The 19278-nt window shown below is 45.5% G+C and overlaps 1 protein-coding gene across 5 annotated transcripts in view; it reads left to right on the top strand.

Annotated features, from left to right (window-relative positions):
- LOC137376028 (glutamate receptor 1-like) overlaps positions 1-18329 on the top strand; it is a 311401-nt gene extending 293072 nt beyond the window's left edge. The window contains exons 12-16 of one of the 5 annotated variants that reach the window (XM_068043983.1): positions 275-473; positions 1910-2157; positions 10956-11070; positions 14089-14223; positions 17168-18329. In XM_068043983.1, coding sequence (XP_067900084.1) covers positions 275-473; positions 1910-2157; positions 10956-11070; positions 14089-14223; positions 17168-17332 — 862 coding nt within the window. In that variant the 3' untranslated portion in view covers positions 17333-18329. Of the gene's footprint in view, positions 1-274; positions 474-1909; positions 2158-8910; positions 9026-10955; positions 11071-14088; positions 14224-17164 lie in introns of those variants that run through there. The other 4 variants (XM_068043981.1, XM_068043982.1, XM_068043980.1 and 1 more) reach the window with 4 other exon arrangements.
- The last annotated feature ends 949 nt before the right edge of the window (positions 18330-19278 follow it).

Raw genomic sequence — 19278 nt, 5'->3', positions numbered from 1 at the left:
AAGTTGTGTCATTGTCATGCTTGTGTTGACAAACAACATGGAACATTTGAAATCCCAGGGATTTGCCACACTCAGCCCTTATCATCAGCCAGTGCCTGGGGGCAGCAGGCTCTCGGTACCAAGATATGGTTCCAATATGAGCCACTATGTGTTCAAGGTTATGAAACATTTTTAGACCACATACATTGACAGGAGACTAGTAATCTGCTGTCCTTTTTTTAATGCTGTTCATTTCATGTCATTCCCCAACCCCCCTGTTCTTGGTTGTGCTTAGATCTCTGTCGGGTCGAATTGTCGGCGGGGTTTGGTGGTTCTTCACCTTGATCATCATCTCATCCTACACTGCCAACCTAGCTGCCTTTCTGACAGTCGAACGTATGGTGTCGCCTATCGAGAGCGCAGAGGACCTCGCAAAGCAGACAGAGATTGCCTATGGAACACTCGACGCTGGATCAACAAAGGAATTCTTCAGGGTGAGTCCAATGACTTTCTGTTCGCTGCCCTAACAGTGGGCAACTATTAAAAAAATGGGTGAAAATCATTATTGCACTATCCCAGTGAATATTAAAAAAGAAAGACTTAGAGCTGAATTTCCAGGCCCTTTGGAGATGGGCAGAAAGGTGGGAGGGCTGGCAATCTGGAGGGGGAAGGCAGGGGAGGTGAGACCGACGTCTTCCGGCTGCCATGGCAATGTGCCACAGCAGTGGGAACCTCAGGGGCATAGCTGCCCACTGGGCAGCCCATTGATGCAATTAATTGCCCAATTAAGGACCAACTCCCATCCCCCCTGGCATGTACTGGCATCGGGAGGGGCCACTGTCATGACGGGAGATCGCCAGATAAACCCTGGTGGCCTCCCAGTGGGTTCCCGGCTGTGAGGGATAATCCTTGATGGGTGTTCCATGGCCCACAGTGGCGTGCCCCCACTCCCCACGTCAATGGCCCCCACCTGACCAAGGCGGTGCTGCCGGAACGACCTCCCCCCAATCACCAAGGCCTGCCTGCCTGGCCCTAGCTTCCCCCCAAAAAACTCAGCTGTCTTTGAGGGCATCTCGGCATTGAGGCGGCCTCTCCTTTGTGATGCAGCCTCAGCAGTGGCCAACGCTAGCAGTGGCACTGCCAAGGCAACTGAGCAGCCAGCCCTCTGCTTGAGCTGGCAGCTCTGGGGCGCAGGCTGCCATCTTCAACTCATTCACGCCTGCAAAATGCCACTCCAGGTTCCCGCTGCCCGCTGGAGTGGGTTCGGCTCCCACTATTGGCCCCAGCGGCGGAACTTAATCCTTTTCTGCAACGTTCAGCCCTTACATTACATTTATAGCACCTCAGCACTTCCCAATGAAATCCATTTGAAGTGTAGTCACATGTGGGAAATACAGCAAGCAATTTGCGCACGGCAAGATCCCACAACCAGCAGACAATGCGCACCCCAACCGGGAGGCCCAAGGCCGGCCTGAAATTAATCTCGGTGCCTCAAGGGTGTTATGGTGACCACCTCACCTGCTTGCTATACAGAGCCTGTTGTGGATTAGGGAACTGAGATTACAGTATAGAACAGCCAATAATTGGACATCATATCAATCTTCTGACTCAGATAGGTTCAAAGGATAGTTTATATGGGAGCTGGAAATGCAACATAAATATTGGGCTTCTGGCCATTGCTGGTGTTTTAGGGGTTCTCCTGAGATTGGGGTAAGTACAAAATCCTTGAATTATAATTTATATCACCTCAAGGAGGTTGGGTTGCAAGTCAGTCAACTCCTGAATGGAGGCCATGAGTCAGTGCTGTTGAGTGTGATGATAGTGAGTGACAATTGAATGCTCAGTCAGAACAGACAGCCTATGTTCCAGGACAGAAGATCCACACTTGCTGCTGAGGTAGACTCATCCTGTTACTCTTCGTCTTTCGCAGAGATCTAAGATTGCTGTCTTTGAGAAGATGTGGGCATATATGAAGTCTGCTGAACCCTCAGTCTTTGTTAAAACAACAGAGGAAGGTGTAATCCGAGTGAGAAAGTCCAAAGGAAAGTATGCTTATCTCCTGGAGTCGACCATGAATGAGTACATCGAGCAGAGGAAGCCCTGCGATACTATGAAGGTTGGAGGTAACCTCGACTCCAAGGGATATGGAGTGGCTACACCCAAAGGATCTCCCTTAAGGTGGGTGGACTAGTGCAAACTTGGGAACTAACAGTCTGATAGTGCAACACTGCGAACTAACATCCTGATGGTATAACACATGTCACTAACACTCTGATAGTAACAATTGTAACTAACGCTGTAATACTGTAACAATTGTATCTAACACTCTGAAAATGTAACACTGGGAACTAACACTCTGATAGTATAACAATTGTTACTAACATTATGATAGTGCAGCACTGCAAACTAACACTTTGATAGTTTAACACTGGGAACTAATGCCCTGAAAGTGTGACAATTGTTACAAAAACCCTGATAGTTTACCAATTGTAACTAACACTCTGATAGTGTAATAATTGTACCTAACATTCTATTAGTGTAACACTGAACTAATGCTCTGATAGTGTTTTACTGTGAACTAATCCTCTGATAGTGTAACACTGTGAACTAATGCTCTGATAGTGAAACACTGGGAACTAACACCCTGATTGTGTTACACTGGAATCTATTGCTCTGATAGTGTAACAATTGTAACTAACACTCTGACAGTGTAATAATTTTATCTAACATTCTGATAGTGTAACACTGAGAACAAATGCTCTGATAGTGTTGCACTGGGAACTAACACCCTGAATGCATTACACTGGAATCTAACGCTCTGATAATGTAACATTTGTAACTAACACTCTGATAGTATAACAGTATTAACTAGAAAAGTAACTGACAACGTTACGATACAATAAAATTAATTCACAATACTCGTGTATAACATTGTTACCTGACACAGTTATAAAATAGTGCTAATACAATAACGGTAAAACCCAGCTAACTAACCTTTAAAATATTCTGCAGACTAACTTGTTAATGAGAACCTGTGAAGTGGAATCTGTGTGACAATGTATGAAATTAGATTGTTTCCTTCTGAACCCTTTGACAGTTGATAAGCTTTATTGATTTTCATATCTAATCTCTCTCAGCTTTTCGACTGAGTAACTCCTCAGTGACTCTTGTAACCAGGACAGTCTCCTTTTTTGGAAGTAGTTAATTTGTTTAGCAATGTTGGGTAATAATGCAATTAGCTTTTTTTAGATCGGCCTCGATGTTCTGAATGTAAAGACAGACATGAAGGTCCAAACATTGCCTGCCCTTCTCTATCCTGCCTTATCCTGCTCTGCCCTATCCTGTTAGCCCTATCTTGCCCTGCTCTGCCCTGCCCTGACTCAAGCTGTTATTCTGACAGCTGTGTGAACAAGGGCGGTGGAAGCGGAGACCATCAATGACTTCAAGAGGAGGTTAGATGGCCACCTGCGAGAAATAAACTTGCAGGGCTTCAGGGATCGAGCTGGGGAATGGAACTGACTGCATAGCTCCATGGAGAGCTGGCATGAACTTGACGGGCCGAATGGCCTCCTTCTGTGTTGTAAATAACTCTATGACTCTCTCCATATCCAGAAGTCGATTCCATTGAATAGAGTCCAAGACTGAGAAGTTCCAACTATTTAGTTCCGTGACAAGCTCCTGGAGCACCCCATTGATGCATTTGGGAGGCTCCCCATCCTTTTACAGCATGCATCAATTTTTACCGACATTCAACTCTCCCTTATCCACTGAGCTCATTTCAGTCAACAAAGTGAAAACTCTGAATTCCAAAAAAGTGTTCACATATCCCTGTTGACCAACAGCCTGTTAACAGAATCATACAGCACAGAAAATTATTTGGCCCATCGTGTCTGTGCCTGTTCTCTGTGATTCCTACACGGTCCTTTCCCTTTCCTCCACATATTTCTGTTGGACTGAAAATACTTGCCTCTTCCACATTGCCTGCAGCCCAGTTGGGAGAGGCTGAAGACATTTGGGTTGGAACCATAGAGTCATAGAGACAGTACGGCAGAGAAGGTGGCCATTCATTCCATCGTATCCATACTGGCTCTCTGTAGAGCAATCCAGTCAATCCCATTACCCCACTCTATCTTCGTAACCCTACAAGTTTATTTCCCACAAGCACTCATCCAACTTCCTTTTGAAATCATTCGTTGTTTCCACTTCCACCACCCTCGTAGGAAGTGAGTTCCAGGTCATTAACACGCGCTACATAAAAAAGCTCTTTTCTCACATCCCCCCTGCATCTCTTGCCCAAAACTTTAAATCTGTGTCCCCTAGTCCTTGTACCATCAGCTAATGGGAACAGCCTTTTTGTCCATCTTATCTAAACCTGTCATAATCATGTATGCCTCTATCAAATCTCCTTTCAATCTCCTTTGCTCCAGGGAGAACAACCCCAGCTTCTCCAACCTAACCTTGTAACTAAAATTCCCCATCCCTGGAACCATTCTGGTAAATCTCCTCTGCACCCTCTCGAGGACCCTCACATCCTTCATAAAGTGTGGCAACCAGAACTGGATGCAAAACTCTAGTTATGGCTTAACCAGAGCTTTATAAAGGTTCAGCATAACTTCTCTGCTTCTGTACTAAATACTTCTATTGATAAAGCCCAAGATCCCATATGCTTTGCAAATTATTTTCTCAATCTTATTTTCTCAAGATCTATGCGCGTGCACTCCCAGGTCCCTCCATCCATGCACACTCTTTAGAACTGTGCCATTTAGTCTATATTGCCTCCGCCTATCCCTTCTGTCAAAATGCATCACCTCACTCTTCTCTGTATTAAATTCCATCTGCTACTTGTCTGTCCATTCTGCTAGCCAATCTATGTCCTGTTGCAGTTGATTTGTGTCATCCTCACTGTTTTCCACACGTCCAAGTTTGTTATCATTGGCAAATTTTGCAATTTTACTCTGTATTCCAACATCCAATTCATTTACATATATCAAAAAAGTATTGGTCCTTGCAGTGAACCTTGGGGAACACCACTGTTTACTATCCTCCAGTCTGAAAAGAACCATTTACCATGACTCGTTGTTTTCTGTCCTTCAGCCATTTTTTAATTCAAGCTGATACTCCTGTTCCATGAGCCTTAATTTCAGTAACCAGTCTTTTATGTGGCACTTTGTCAAACGCTTTCTTAAAATGCATATGGACAACATCCACTGCATTCCCTTCATCAACCTTCTCTGTTACTTCATCAAAAAATTCAACCAGATTAGTCAAGCATGATCTGCCTTTAATAAATCCATGCTGGCTCTCCTTAATTATTTCAAACCTCTCCAAGTGCCTGTTGACATTTTCCCTGATTATTGCTTCTAAAACCTTACCCACCACTGATGTTAAACTGATCAGCCTGTAGTTACTAGGAATGTCCTTACACCCTTTCTTGAATAAGGGTGTCACAATTGCCACTCTCCAATCCTCTGGCACCTCCCCAGTATGCAGGGAAGATTGGAAGATTATGACAAGTCCTTCCGCTATCTCCAACCCCACTTCCTTTAGCAAGCTGGGATGCAAGCCATCGGGCTAGGTGACTTATCTACTCTAAGCATAGCCAGCCTTTCCAGTACATCCTGCCTATCAATTTTCACACCATCTACTACCTCTACCATCTCTACTTCTATAGATATTTTGTTGGCATCTGCTTCCTTAGTAAACGCCAATACAAAGAACTCGTTAAGTATTCTAACCTTTCCCTGCGCCTCTAAGCATATATTATTCTCCTATTAGGACCCACCCCACCTCTTACTATTTATATATCATAGAAGATTTTTGGGTTCCCTTTTATGTTAATTGCCATTCTATTCTCATGTTCTCTCTTTGCCAGTCTTATTTTCCTCTTCACATCCCCACTCAACTTATTATACCTGGCCTGGTTCTTGCTTGAGGAATTCACCTGACATGTATCACACACACCCTTTTTTTGTTTCATCGTATTTTCTATCTCCCTCATCATCCAAGAAGCTCTGGCTTTGTCCTTTGGCCTTTTGTCCTTGTTGTAATGTGCCTAGCCAGTACCTGAAACATCTCCTCCTTAAAGTTCACCCATTGTTCTTTTACAGTTGTTCCCGTCAGCCTTTGGTTCCATTTTACTCTGGCTAGATCCAATCTCATCCTATTGAAGTTAGCCCTCTTCCAATTTAGAAGTTCTGATGAAGGGTCATTGACCTGAAACATTAACTCTGCTTCGCTCTCCACAGATGCTGCCTGACTTGCTGAGTATTCCCAGCATTTCTTGTTTTTATTTCAGATTTCTAGCATCTGCAGTATTTTGTTTTTATTATTCCTTTAGATTGTTCCTTGTTCTTCTCCATTACTAATCTAAACCTTATGATACGATGATCACTCTTACCCACGTGTTCCCCCACAGACACTTGGTCCACTGGGCCCACCTCAGGTGCTCAATGATTTTGTCTCACCAGCCATCCCATAACTGAAATCATAGAGGTTCTTCTGTACTATCTACTGCTTAGTGCTGACTAGCGACCAGTACAGAAGAAGGTTTAAAGTCATAGGAGACTGGGAAATAGCAAACATTTTACTTAGGCAAAATACTAAGGATTCTGAAAATTGAAATAAAAACTAAAAATGCTGGAAATGCTCAGAAGACCAGGCAACATCTGTGGAAAGAGAAATAGAATTCTGGAGGGATTGCATCTTCCAGTTCTCATTCTGACAATAGGTCTTTGACCTGAACTCTGTTTCTCTTTCCACAGATGTTGCCTGACCTGCTGAGAATTACTAGCATTTTCTGCGGTCATTTAAGCCTTTTTGCTTGCTTTATTTCAATGTATTGGCCTTTCACCTTAGTGCTGGTAGTGGGATCTCACAGAACCTCGACTGCTCACCACACAGTGACTACAGTTTGTTAGGACCTGTAATGCCAGCAGAGGGCATCTGGGGACTGAATTCTGTTCCAGGAACAATCCTGGTTCCAGTGGTGCTGCCTCGTTGCCCCATCCCCAACCGTGCGCACTACCCTCCCCCACCTCAGCTCCTCTTCTCTGTTCCACCCCACCCCCCCCCCCCCCGCAGCCCCCTCAGCCTTTTGCTCTCCTGGTCCCTCCCCTCCATCTCCTGTGACACCCCGTCCCAGCAAACCCCTGCCGACTGCCAACCCTGGCGCCAAATTAATAATGGAGATATATTTATGTGCAAGTGTACAGACTTCTGGGGCTGGATTCTTCCTCAATTCAGTTTTTCATGTGTCAGTTTCCTGTCAATTTATTTTGCTTGAAGTTGTGAGGAGGAGAGAGAATTCTACCTGGCGTTTAAAGGCAGCTGGTTTTAAGCTGGGAAGTGCTGTCCAAAGGCAGCCATCAATTGGACGCTGAGATCTGAGCTCTCTGGGGAGAGTCCTCTTCAAGGCTCGTTCAGCAGACCAAAGCTTTTCTCAGCCATTGCCTACTCTTGCCTGCGATCCAGATCATCATGGGTTCAAGACCCACTCCAATGACTTGAACACAAAAGCTGAAGCAGGCACTCCAGTCCTCTCAAGAGCAATTAGGGATTGGCAATAAATGCAGGTCTTGTCAGCGATGCCCATGTCCCATGAATGAATAAAACAAAATACAGAGGGACGCTGCAGTGGCAGAGGGGTAATATTGAGGGTCACTGCACTGTCGGAGGTGCCGTTCAGATGAGTCTTTATATCAAGGCCCCACCTGCCCTCTCAGGCAGATGTAAAAATCCCATAGCCACTATTTTAAGGATGAGCAGAGGAGTTCTCCCTGGTATCCCGGTCAATATTTATCCCTCAACCAACATCACTGAAAACAGATGATCTGGCCATTATAGCATTGATGTTTTTGGGTGCTTGCTGTGCACAAATTGTTGACTGTGTTTCCTACATTACAACAGTGACTATACTTCAAATAGTTCTCCATTGGCTGTAAAGCGCTTTGGGACAGCCTATGGTTGGGAAAGGTATTATATAAATGTAAGTCTCTGTTTTATTGACGTCTTTCTCAACGCCTGTTCCATTACCTTTCTGGACACACATGCCCTGTCCATCTCCAGAACACTCTGACACTAAACAAAGGCCTCTCTATATTACTGTAGTGTTGCTGACTCTGTCCTCTGTGCTGAACCCAAGGTATTCCCTATTCGGACTGCTTCCAGCGACCACTTGTCCCTTTCTCAAGGCCAAATGCTCAGCACAGGATGTACAAGTTGACAAGAGGACACTCTCTTCGTCACATCCCACATCATGTCTACCCCCCACCACCACCACCCCCCCCCCCCCCGCCCCCACCCGGCACCCCCGCCCCTCCATTTTCTATCAGAAACATTTCTGCCTCCACTCCCTGCGCCTCTCCCTGACTTCCTCCACCTTGCCATGAAGAATAAGAATCTCTGGCCATGTTAGGTTGGGGATGGTTGTTGGAGCCGTGCTCACGTGCTCCAAGGGAGGGTCCAGGAGGTCGCTGGACAGGTGATGAAGCTGGCTGCCATGTACAGGTGCAATGTAAAGATGTAACCAGTACAGATAGCAGCAGACTCACCAATGTGAAGAGCAAATGCTCCGTGTGCTTGATGATATTTAACATACTAAGGGGTCACTGCAGCAAAGGGCTGTAAACAAGACGGTGAAAGAAGAGAAACACTAAACTGGATAAAGTCTCTGCCCCCCTGGTACAGGAAGGTGTGATCTGGGATAAGGGAAGCTTGGCATTATGGAAAGCTCCTCACCAGCTTGCGATGTTGATGCTCTGCCTCCCCAGGTTACACACTTAGCTTCACCTCAATTTCCTGGGTCACTCCTCCTTGTCTTCCTGTAAATGTTTTGACCTTTTAATCCACTTTAGCTCTGTGCGAATGAATGACTCCGATTCTGACTGCTGGTTTTTTTGCTCACGACTGATGAGTATGTTTTATCATTTCAAGAAATCCAGTAAACCTGGCAGTTCTTAAACTGAACGAACAGGGACTCTTGGACAAATTGAAAAACAAATGGTGGTACGACAAGGGGGAATGCGGCAGTGGAGGCGGTGACTCCAAGGTCAGATTCAGTGTGGAAAACTAGTGGGTAAAGAATGAACATAACTGCGTAACCAGCAAATGCAACCAAACACCTGGTCCTAAGCAATGGGAAGGAAATTATCCCCATCAGAGTCATCTCATGCTTGTTATCAAAGTATCTTTGGAGGTGCTACCATTGACACAACTAGCAGTGATATTATCAACACTCATTCCACATATCTGTTTAGGTGTTTTTCCATGTGTCTCCATCTCAGTGGCTGTTGGGAGTCTGATACTGGGTCGAGATCTGGATTGCAAGTCTCCTTGTTACATCAGGTTTTTGGGGTGAACAGTCTGAGGCCCTGGAGGAGTACAGTCCATGACAGATGGGAGAGGGGTACAGTCTGTGTCAGGGACGGCAGAGGGGTGCAGTCCCTGTGTTTCAGGGACACGGGTGAGGGACAGTATGTCAGGGACGGGAGTGGGGTGGGGGAATGGGGTGGACAGTGTGTCAGGGACAGGGGGCTGGACAATGTGTCAGGGACTGGTGGGGTGGACAGTGTGTCAGGGATGAGGGAGGGGTCAGTGTGTGTTAGGGATGGGGGGGTGGGGTGGACAATGTGTGTCAGGGATCTGGGGGTGGACAGTGTGTTAGGGACTGGGTGGGGTGGACAGTGTGTGTCAGGGATCAGGGGGTGGGATGGACAGTGTGTGTCTGGGACTGGGTGGGGTGGACAGTGTGTGTCAGGGACGGGCAGGGGGGTGGACAGTGTGTGTCAGGGACGGGCGGGGGGTGGCGGAGGGGATAGTGTGTGTCAGGGATCGGGGGGTGGGATGGACAGTGTATGTCAGGGACGGGCTCCACTGACATTGAACCATGTTGGGAATTGATCGTTGAGCGTTCTGGTATCTTTCAGTCCCCAGCGATCTAACCAGAAGTGTTGTAAAGGTCCATCAGACTGTCCTGCCCGGTCCTATCCTGCTGAACAATAAACTGACTCGACAGGAAATTCAAACAGCCACCCGCCTGGTTTTAACCCAATTGGCTGGTGGAAAATAAACAGGTGGGCAGCTAAAAATCCACCACGTTACTTACCTGCCCTGGGGCTGACTAGGGGCTGACCAGGGGCTGACTGGGTCCCACAAGGACCTACCCCCATTGGCCAAACTCTGAGCCGTGCGATTTTCCGACTGGGTGGAGAGTCCAGCAGGTGGGATTTATTTACTGCCCAGGAATTAAAAAATACCCCGACCATCCTTTCGAACTCACACTTCCACTCATTGCCCAAAACCGCCCCGGAGATAAACTTGGGGACCCTCTGTCAGAATCACTAGTCGGGACGAGATTGCAGTTTTAAAACAAACTTGCAACTGGTTTGTGACACAGCCTCAAACCACCTGTGTTTAATAGTTGAAGCGGTGGAGGGGCCTTGATCCAGGCAGGTGTGACAGAGATACTGAATCGTCACATGCTGCACTAACCAATATCCCAATCAGACAGCTACTCTTAGTTTGTTACCGCCTCTCTGAACCTTTCATTCTGTCTCAATCTGTATTGTGTGGAAGAACAAACTGGCAGCTTTGAATTCTTTCCAAGACAAGTGGAGCATAAGTGGAGTGTACATTGAGTGTAAGTGCCTTTACCCCAGACCTTGACAGTTCCTGGTGTCGTTTTCCAATATCCGTTGTGTTCATGTGGCCTGGTGTGTCCCCTCTAAGTCCCCAGTTGAGGATATATATCTGCCTTTACCTCCCGTGCTTCATCAAGTGCTGGATGTTGCTGGTTACGCAAAGTGATAAGAGTTCTGCACATCTCGCTGGGCAGAGTGGGTAAGATGGGAGCAGTTCAGGCACCCAGCCAGATGGAGCACTGAGCCCTATCACTTGGAAATGTGAATCAGTAATGTATTTTGTAATGGATAACATAAAATAACATTGATAATGTTATTTATGTTATGTTTCACGTGAAGAAATCGAGTAAACCTTGCAGTTTTGAAACTCAGTGAGCAAGGCATCTTAGACAAGCTGAAAAACAAATGGTGGTACGATAAAGGTGAATGTGGAAGCAAGGACTCCAGCAGTAAGGTTAGTCGCCGCACGTAACGCACGTAATGCATGCTAAGCGGAGGGGAGCCCGCTAGTAAAGCACAGAACCCACACTCACATGGGTCTGAACCAGTCAGCGAAGGAGCCAACTGGGAGAATATCTTGGAAATCCAGAGTGGGAAAACTCACACAGCCGGTACCACAGCGTTGGTACAGAATGATCAGCATCCCGCTATATAGTCCAACATGGAATTACACAGAATCTACTGCACAGAAACAGGCCATTCTGCCCCACAGGTCCATGTCAGTATTTATACTCCACACGAGCCTCCTCCAACTCTCCATCTCACACCATACACATCCATCAATTCCTCTTTCTCTCATGTACTTATCTAGCTTCCCCTTAAATGCATCTCTGCTATTCACCTTAACTACTTCCTGAGGTAGCACATTCCACATTTTCACCACTCGCTGGGTAAAGAAGTTTCACCTGAATTCCCTATTGGATTTATTACTATCATATTTATGATCCCTAGTTTTGATCTTCTCCAAAAATGGAAACATCTTCTCTACATCTATCCTATTGAACCCTTTCATAATCTTGAAGACTTCTATCAGGTAACCCCTCAGCCTTCTCTTTTCTAGAGTTGAGTAACATGTTTTACTATTTAGGGTGGCACTGTCACCGTATGGGGTCCTGTAATGGGTTTTATTATTTTGGGGATCACACATTATACAATTTCTGCCAATCACAGTGAAGCTGCTCTATCTCCATTGGCTTCCCAGTCTCTCACTTTGACTCCTCCCGCTCACTTGCTCATTCCTGGCTTGTCTCGGTTTAATATTCCAAGTTGTGTGCGTAAATTAGCCAGCTTTGGTGGAACTGTCCAACACGAACTGTGCACCCATTTCTTGCACACTCTTTGGCAAGGAATATCTGTGTCCTGGTGTAACCACCTGTTAAGAGTTTACCCCTTGCACACCAACACCTTTGCATTCAGTCATAGATCGTCTGCACTTTCAAAGATTATACTCAGCTTATAAAGTGATGAGGGTGGGTTCGTTCACTACAGTTTTCAGTTGCATCTCCTTCTGTTGTCATAGTGGACAATCAGCCATTTCTCTCTCTCTCTACATTGTCCCACTCCCTTTCAAACACAATCTGTTGAGTGGCAGCATTCTGAAGAGTCTGATCTTGAAACCCCTTCCGATGCTGTGAGGCGCAGTTTGAGCTCAGAGACCCTCAACTCCAGAGACTCAGTCCTCTGACACAGAGTAAATGTCCCTGATACACATAGGGTGCATGGTAATCTATATAATAAACTCCCCACATCACAGGGGCTCCTGCTCTGCCATCTCACTGTGTCAAAATGAAGATTGTAGGCAGTGTTAGGCTGAACTCTCACAAGATACAAAGTGCAGTTCACTTAAGACAAGTATTAATTACAGAAAACTGATACCTGCCCAGTTGCACCTCATTGTTTCTCCCAGTGCTTGGCATAAATCTACACCAACCCCATATGCAAGAGGGAATCAGAGGCCAGTCAGGAACAAGAGAGGGTCTAAAGCTTAAGGAAGGGAAAAGGGCAGAAACTGGGTAATCAGCACCCACCTGCTAAAGTGGACCATTAGAGGTAATGAGTGACAGGTGGATGGTTGTTAATCCTTCAACCCGAGTGGGTCACAGACATCCATAATCCTGAGCCTCACAGACACATCAAGGAGTGGACACATTGTCAGTAACCAGCGAGCTGCCCAGTCTGATCACTTTATGTTTTTGGAATTGTAACATGATTTTGTGGAGGTGCAGTGACTCCAAAATGGCCCCTGTTTAAGCATAATGTGTGGCCGAGGTTTGGTAGCTGCTTCTGTCTGTTCTTTAAAACACACTTAGTCCTTCACACCAGGTTGCCCCACCTACAGGTGGCCAGGCATCAGATCAATAGCTCATTAATTAATTGGCATTAATAATTAAAATCGACAGTTCAGGGATGTAGAATATTTGATGTCTGAGGGACTGAGCTGTTTGTCTGAAATGCGTTATCCCCAGTGCGTGCCAGTCACTGCTCAGTGGGTATCCAGTGCAGCTTCAGGGCACCTCAGCATCAATTTCTATACCTGAAGCACAGTTTGTTTTTGTTCACTGATTCTTTCAAATTCTTTATTCTATAGAACAAATTTGTCAATCACATTTTATAAGCTCAGCACTCTCCCACACTCAGCCCCCTGCAGTGTCTCACACTCAGCCCCCTGCATTGCCCCACACACTCACTCCCCTGCAGTGTCCGATACACTCAGCCCTCCTGCAGTGTCCAATACACTCAGTCCCCTGCAGTGTCTGGTACACTCAGCCTCCTGCAGTGTCCGATACACTCAGCCCTCCTGCAGTGTCCAATACACTCAGTCCCCTGCAGTGTCCGATACACTCAGCCCCCTGCAGTGCCCCACACACTCACTCCCCTGCAGTGTCCGATACACTCAGCCCTCCTGCAGTGTCCAATACACTCAGTCCCCTGCAGTGTCTGGTACACTCAGTCCCCTGCAGTGTCCAATACACTCAGCCTCCTGCAGTGTCCGATACACTCCGTCCCCTGCAGTGTCTGGTACACTCAGCCTCCTGCAGTGTCCGATACATTCAGTCCCCCTGCAGTGTCTCACACTTAATCCTTAATTACACGTCACAGGAACATTTGTGTCATTTTGAAATTCCCCAAAATATCAGAATGTGCCTGCGGTAAAAGCACTGCGACTTTTGGATTCAGAAAGCAAGTCAATGATTGACGTTAAATGAATGACAGTTGATGCACTGGGCACTGTGGGCTCGATCTTGGCTTTCTGCATCCCAGTAAAACAGATGATGGTGAGTCAGTCCATTTTACTTCTCTCCCCAGTTTTATTTCCATTTTTATTTCCCGACTCTTTCCTTACAGTGGACTCGCTCTCACCTGGTTCACATATCAACATTAAAAGCCAAGTTCAGTCCAAGACTCAATTTATGATCCTCTTATAAGTTTGCTACAAATCTGAGTAAATTTATCCTTTCCTTCACTCATTCAGGACAAGACGAGTGCGCTGAGTCTGAGTAATGTGGCGGGAGTTTTCTACATCCTGATTGGTGGACTCGGGCTGGCAATGCTTGTGGCTCTGGTGGAGTTTTGTTACAAATCAAGGACCGAAGCAACACGAATGAAGGTGACAAATCGTCACAGGCTTTGAACACAACTTCCTGATACAATTCCAGGGCTAGTGTGCAAACCTATCAAGGTTGCAAAGTGTTTGGGATGGAAAGCAAATAAGATCGAGCAGCCAAGTTCTTGGTGCTTTATTTAGCTAATGTTGTTTTCTTGTTGGATTGGGGTGTTTGTGGCTGGAGGTGGGGGGAGGGTGGGAAAAGTGAGACATGTGACAGTGGCCGTAGTGGTAATGTCACTGGATAATGTCGCTGAACTAGTAATTTAGAGGCCCAGGGAAATACCACGGGTTCAAATCCCACTCCGACAGCTGGTGGAATTTAAATTCAATTAATTGATTAAATATCTGGAATTGAAAGCTAGTCTCATTAATGGTGTGATGAAATTATCATTGATTGTCATAAAAAACTCATCTGGTTCACAAATGTCCTTTAGGGAAGGAAATCTGCCATCTTTACCTGGTCTGGCCTACATGTGACTCCAGACCCACAGTAAAAATGGCCAAGTAAGCCACTCAGTTGTCAAGGGCAATTAGGAATGGGCAAGAAATGCTGTCCTTGCCAGCGACACTCACATCCCATGAAAGAATTTTTAAAAAGGTAGACGGACAGGAGGGTGCGATGGGCCGCAGGAGTTTTTGGGATTGGGTGGTATGGGACAGAACAGTTTGGGATGGGAAGGTGTGACAGGGGCGGTTGTACAGAAGGGGGGATGGTGGGAAGGGGTTGAAACAATGGGAGGCCGGGACACGGTGGTGGGGGTGGGTGGGTGCGGTGGCTTGGATGGGGGCACAGGAGTGGACTTGAGATAAAGGGTGGGATGGGTTGGAAGGAGGGGGTTTGGGACTGAGAGGTTTTGATATAGGAGGGTGGGACAGGGGAATGAGATTGGGACATGGGATGTGGGACAGGAGGGTGAGACAGGGCTGTTTGGGAAGGGGGAAATGGAATGGGCGGATGTGAGACAGAGGGAGTGTGCCATTTTTCCTCACTGTTCCTGCCAGCTTTGCAGGGTTAATATTGGGGCATTTAACAAGCTCCTCATCGCCAACATCAGTCTTCTACCCTGTAGTTCTGGTACTCTATCAATAAGAAGCCACGATGTTACCCGATATGGAGAATAGAACTGCAAACACTTACACTGGTTCAGAGCTTGCAGTTAAATTACATTTCTGTGGCAGTGCAGATGGATTTGAGCTCTTTGTTCAATCTGTACCTTGGATACCAGGCAGGGTGCAAGAGAGGAAGAGTATATCCAGGCACACGGCTCTTAGCCTGAGAAGCACAGGTGTCCCTTCCCACAGAAAAATGCTCAATTTACTTTGAGTTTACTAAATATAATCTTTGTAAAGGCTTCTGTAAAGAACAAATTACAGAAAAACTGGATCCATTTCCTCAGGGAGCTCAGTAACAATTAGTAAAGCTCCATGGGAGGTGCTGCAGCCCCCAGAGTTCATGTGGTTCTGATTTGCCACCTCTCATTTATAATTGATCCTCATTTACTGGACAGCTGTCTCCTTCTGTCGCAGAAAGTGCCTAATCTGCTCCCTGGGCACTCATTCCAATTATCTCTAATTATATTTCCCTGGGATTTCATTAAATCTGATTTTAATCTGTCTGATGCATGGGCGAATTGGAGCCTCATCTCACACAAACGCACTCTGGAAACTGTGGTGAAAAATCACAAGGGCCTCACATTCACGACTTGTGGTTTGGGTTTTACTAAACAGGAATTCAACCAATTCTTCCGGTAGTTTCTGTCCTGTTCTGACTCATGTTCTGTCTGGATGGATAGTCACTGCCAATCCACAGGAATTGAACACCACATTCCCTGGAACCCAACACCCCATTCCCAGGAACCTAATGCCACATCTCCAGGAACTCAACTCCAAATTCCCTGGAATCCAACTCCACTTCCCAGGAACCTAATTCCTCATCCCAAAAATCCAGCTCTTCATCCCAAAAACCCAACTACACATCCCCCAAAAACCGAACTCCACATTCCCAGAACCTAATTTGTCATCCCATAAACCCAATTCCTCATCCCGGAACTCAACTCCACATCCCCAGAACCCAATTCCTCATCCCCAGAACCCAATTCCTCATCCTCAGAACTGAACTCCTGATCCCCGGAACCCAATTCCTCATCCCGGAACTCAACTCCTCATCCCCGAAACCCAATACTTCATCCGGAGACTCAGCTCCACATCCCTGGAACCCAATTCTTCATCCCCAGAACTGAACTCATCATCCCCGGAACACAATTCCTCATCCTCAGAACTGAACTCCTGATCCCCGGAACCAAATTCCTCATCCCGGAACTCAACTCATTCCCGGAACCCAATACTTCATCCCGGGACCCAATTCCTCATCCCCAGAACTCAATTCCTCATCCCAGAACTCAACTCTACATCCCCAGAACCCAATTCGTCTTTCAATACATCCAACTCATCATCCAAAAACCCAACTCCTCATTCCCAAAAACCCGACTCAACATCCCCAGAAACCCAACTCCCCATTCCCAAAAACCCAACTTCATATTCCCAAAAAACAACTCCTCATCCCCAGGAACCCAACCATCCATCCCCATAACTCAACCACCAATCCCCAGGAACCCAACTACTCTCTGAAGATGCCCACCCTGTTATCACTCCATCCTTACCCTGGTATCACTCCATTCCCACCCTATTACTTCTGCCTTTCTGCCAGCATTTTCCATTCCCAGCTTTTATTCCAAGTCCCGAGATCCTGGAGTTTCCTCCTGTGGGAACTTTGAAGTCCAAATATTCCAGGTCATGAGGTTTGACTTGAGATGTCAACGAAGGAATTGAGGTTCAGTTGAATGTGTCACCTAGGTTTCAGTGGGTTCATATCCTACAGATAATCTTTAACTCTTCACAATTGATTCCATTATCTTATCTGGTATTTGTTCTCTTCTCTCAGCAGCTTTCTATAAGTGAAGCGATGAGGACCACGGACAGGATCCCAGCACAGGGAGGCACTGGGGAGAACGGGAGAATCGTGACCCATGATTACACCAAGTCTGTGCAAACCTTACCCCGCATGAGCCACACAAGCGGAATGAGCCTCGGCGCGACTGGGATCTCGTAACGCCACTGTGCGACACAAAGAAACCCAGGAATGGCTCAGTGAACTGAACAAACAAGTTATGGGGACTTTTTAATAACTATCTTCATTTAAGAAAATCTAAAAATTGTTGCAAAATATTGTAAAGCTGCAATAATTGGGAGGAGGACTCTGGGAGTAAGATCTATATCAAACTATTCCGCGTGGGAACAGAACTGTGTCTGTTCATCTTCGGTGGACCATTTCTTTCTAGTTGGTGTTTAGTATTTCTGACAGGAATCACGATCTTGCATCAACTGACTGAGTTAATCACAGAGAAGCTCATTCCTACTGATCGCTAATCTGCTTCCTGTACCATTTCGAGCTCTTGCACAATTCATAAATATACTTGCTGCAATCCCTCCAGTTTTAGAATATTCAGTACAGAGAAATAAAGGGCAGAGTGCTAATGAGTCAACGAAACAAATCAAGATAAAATGCTGGAAAGAAAAATAGGAAAGTGGGGGGAAGAATGAAGTAAAATAAAGAAATGAAATGCTGGAGGGATGTTTGTGATACTGCGCTGACCAAGGGTTTGCTTTCACTAAAGCTCACAGAAAATTACAAAATGTCAAGAAAATGAGTGCCCTGCCTTTGAAATATTAAACACAGCTTCTTAAGGTCATTGTTTACTTCAAGCGACTTTGCTGAATATTATTTCAAATCACCTTAAAGAGACAAACATGTTTTAAGTTTTAACAACATTGCCTAATGAAGCAGTCTTTCTGTCTCTCTGTGTAGGACTCTCCTGTTAGGTAGTTGCTTTTTGCTGTTACACGCTGTGAATTGTGCATCGGCTTTTACAGCTTGTCATTGGTGGTGATGTTTGTTTCTGTGTTTCTAGAGACTCATTTAGTAGTTAACCATCTGTTAGCAGGCACAGGACCGAGAGATGGACAACAGTCTAACAACAGACGTCATTCCATATGGTCTCAGCTGCACTTTGGAGTGGTTTAAAACAGTTTTATATAATTGTTTGTACAAGGACATTAAACTAAATATACATTATAACTGCCTCTTTTGATGTCTAAATACTAAAACAAATACTTCATCAAACAGGGTTGTAATATTGGAAGGCAGTAATGTGTTTGAACTCATCATTAATGTCTCTCTCACAAACATTTATAATTTATTAATATTTTTACATTTGCATACAATTCATAGAATCATTAATTGTAACATGATACAGCACAGAAGGAGGCCATTCAGCCCATCGTGCATGCACTAGCTCCTTGGTGGAGCTATCCAATTAATGCAACATCCCCCTGCTCTTTGTCCATCGCCTTGCAAATTTTTCCCCTTCAAGAGTTTATCCAATTCCCTTTTGAAAGTTACTACTTCCACTGCCCTCCATTCCAGATCACAACAACATGCTGCTTAAAAAATATCTCCTCCATCTCCCTTCTCATTCATCTTAACTCTGTGTCCTCTGGTTACTGACCCTCTTGCTACTAGAAACAGTTTCTCCTTATTTACTCTATCAAAACCCTTAATGATTTTGAACACCTCTATCAAATCTCCCCTTAACCTTCTCTGCACTAAGGAGAACAACCTCAGCTTCTCTAGTCTCTCTCCACATAACTGAAGTTCCTCATCATTCTAGTAAATCTTGTCAGTACCCTCTCCAAGGCCATAACATCCTTCCTAAAGTGTGGTGCCTAGGATTGGCCACAAAACTCCAGCTGATGCCTAATCAGTGATTTATAAAGGTTTATATAATTTCCTTGCTTTTGTACTCTATGCCTCTGTTTATAAAGTTCTTGTCAGACTTTAAAGTGAACTTTTTGCATTGTAACTTCCTCTTTCTATATATAATAGAGACTGTCTATGTAAACATATCATATGGTAATTACACCCTCCCCACCATTGGGGGCACTGTAGTGCTTTAGTGTTGCATTCCCAGCTCTCCAACTGCTTCAACTAACCAACCA

The sequence above is a fragment of the Heterodontus francisci genome, chromosome 12, assembly GCF_036365525.1.
Source record: "Heterodontus francisci isolate sHetFra1 chromosome 12, sHetFra1.hap1, whole genome shotgun sequence".
Taxonomy (NCBI): Eukaryota; Metazoa; Chordata; class Chondrichthyes; order Heterodontiformes; family Heterodontidae; genus Heterodontus; species Heterodontus francisci.
Note: the sequence above shows the minus strand (reverse complement) of the source record. Positions and strands in the feature narration are given on the sequence as shown.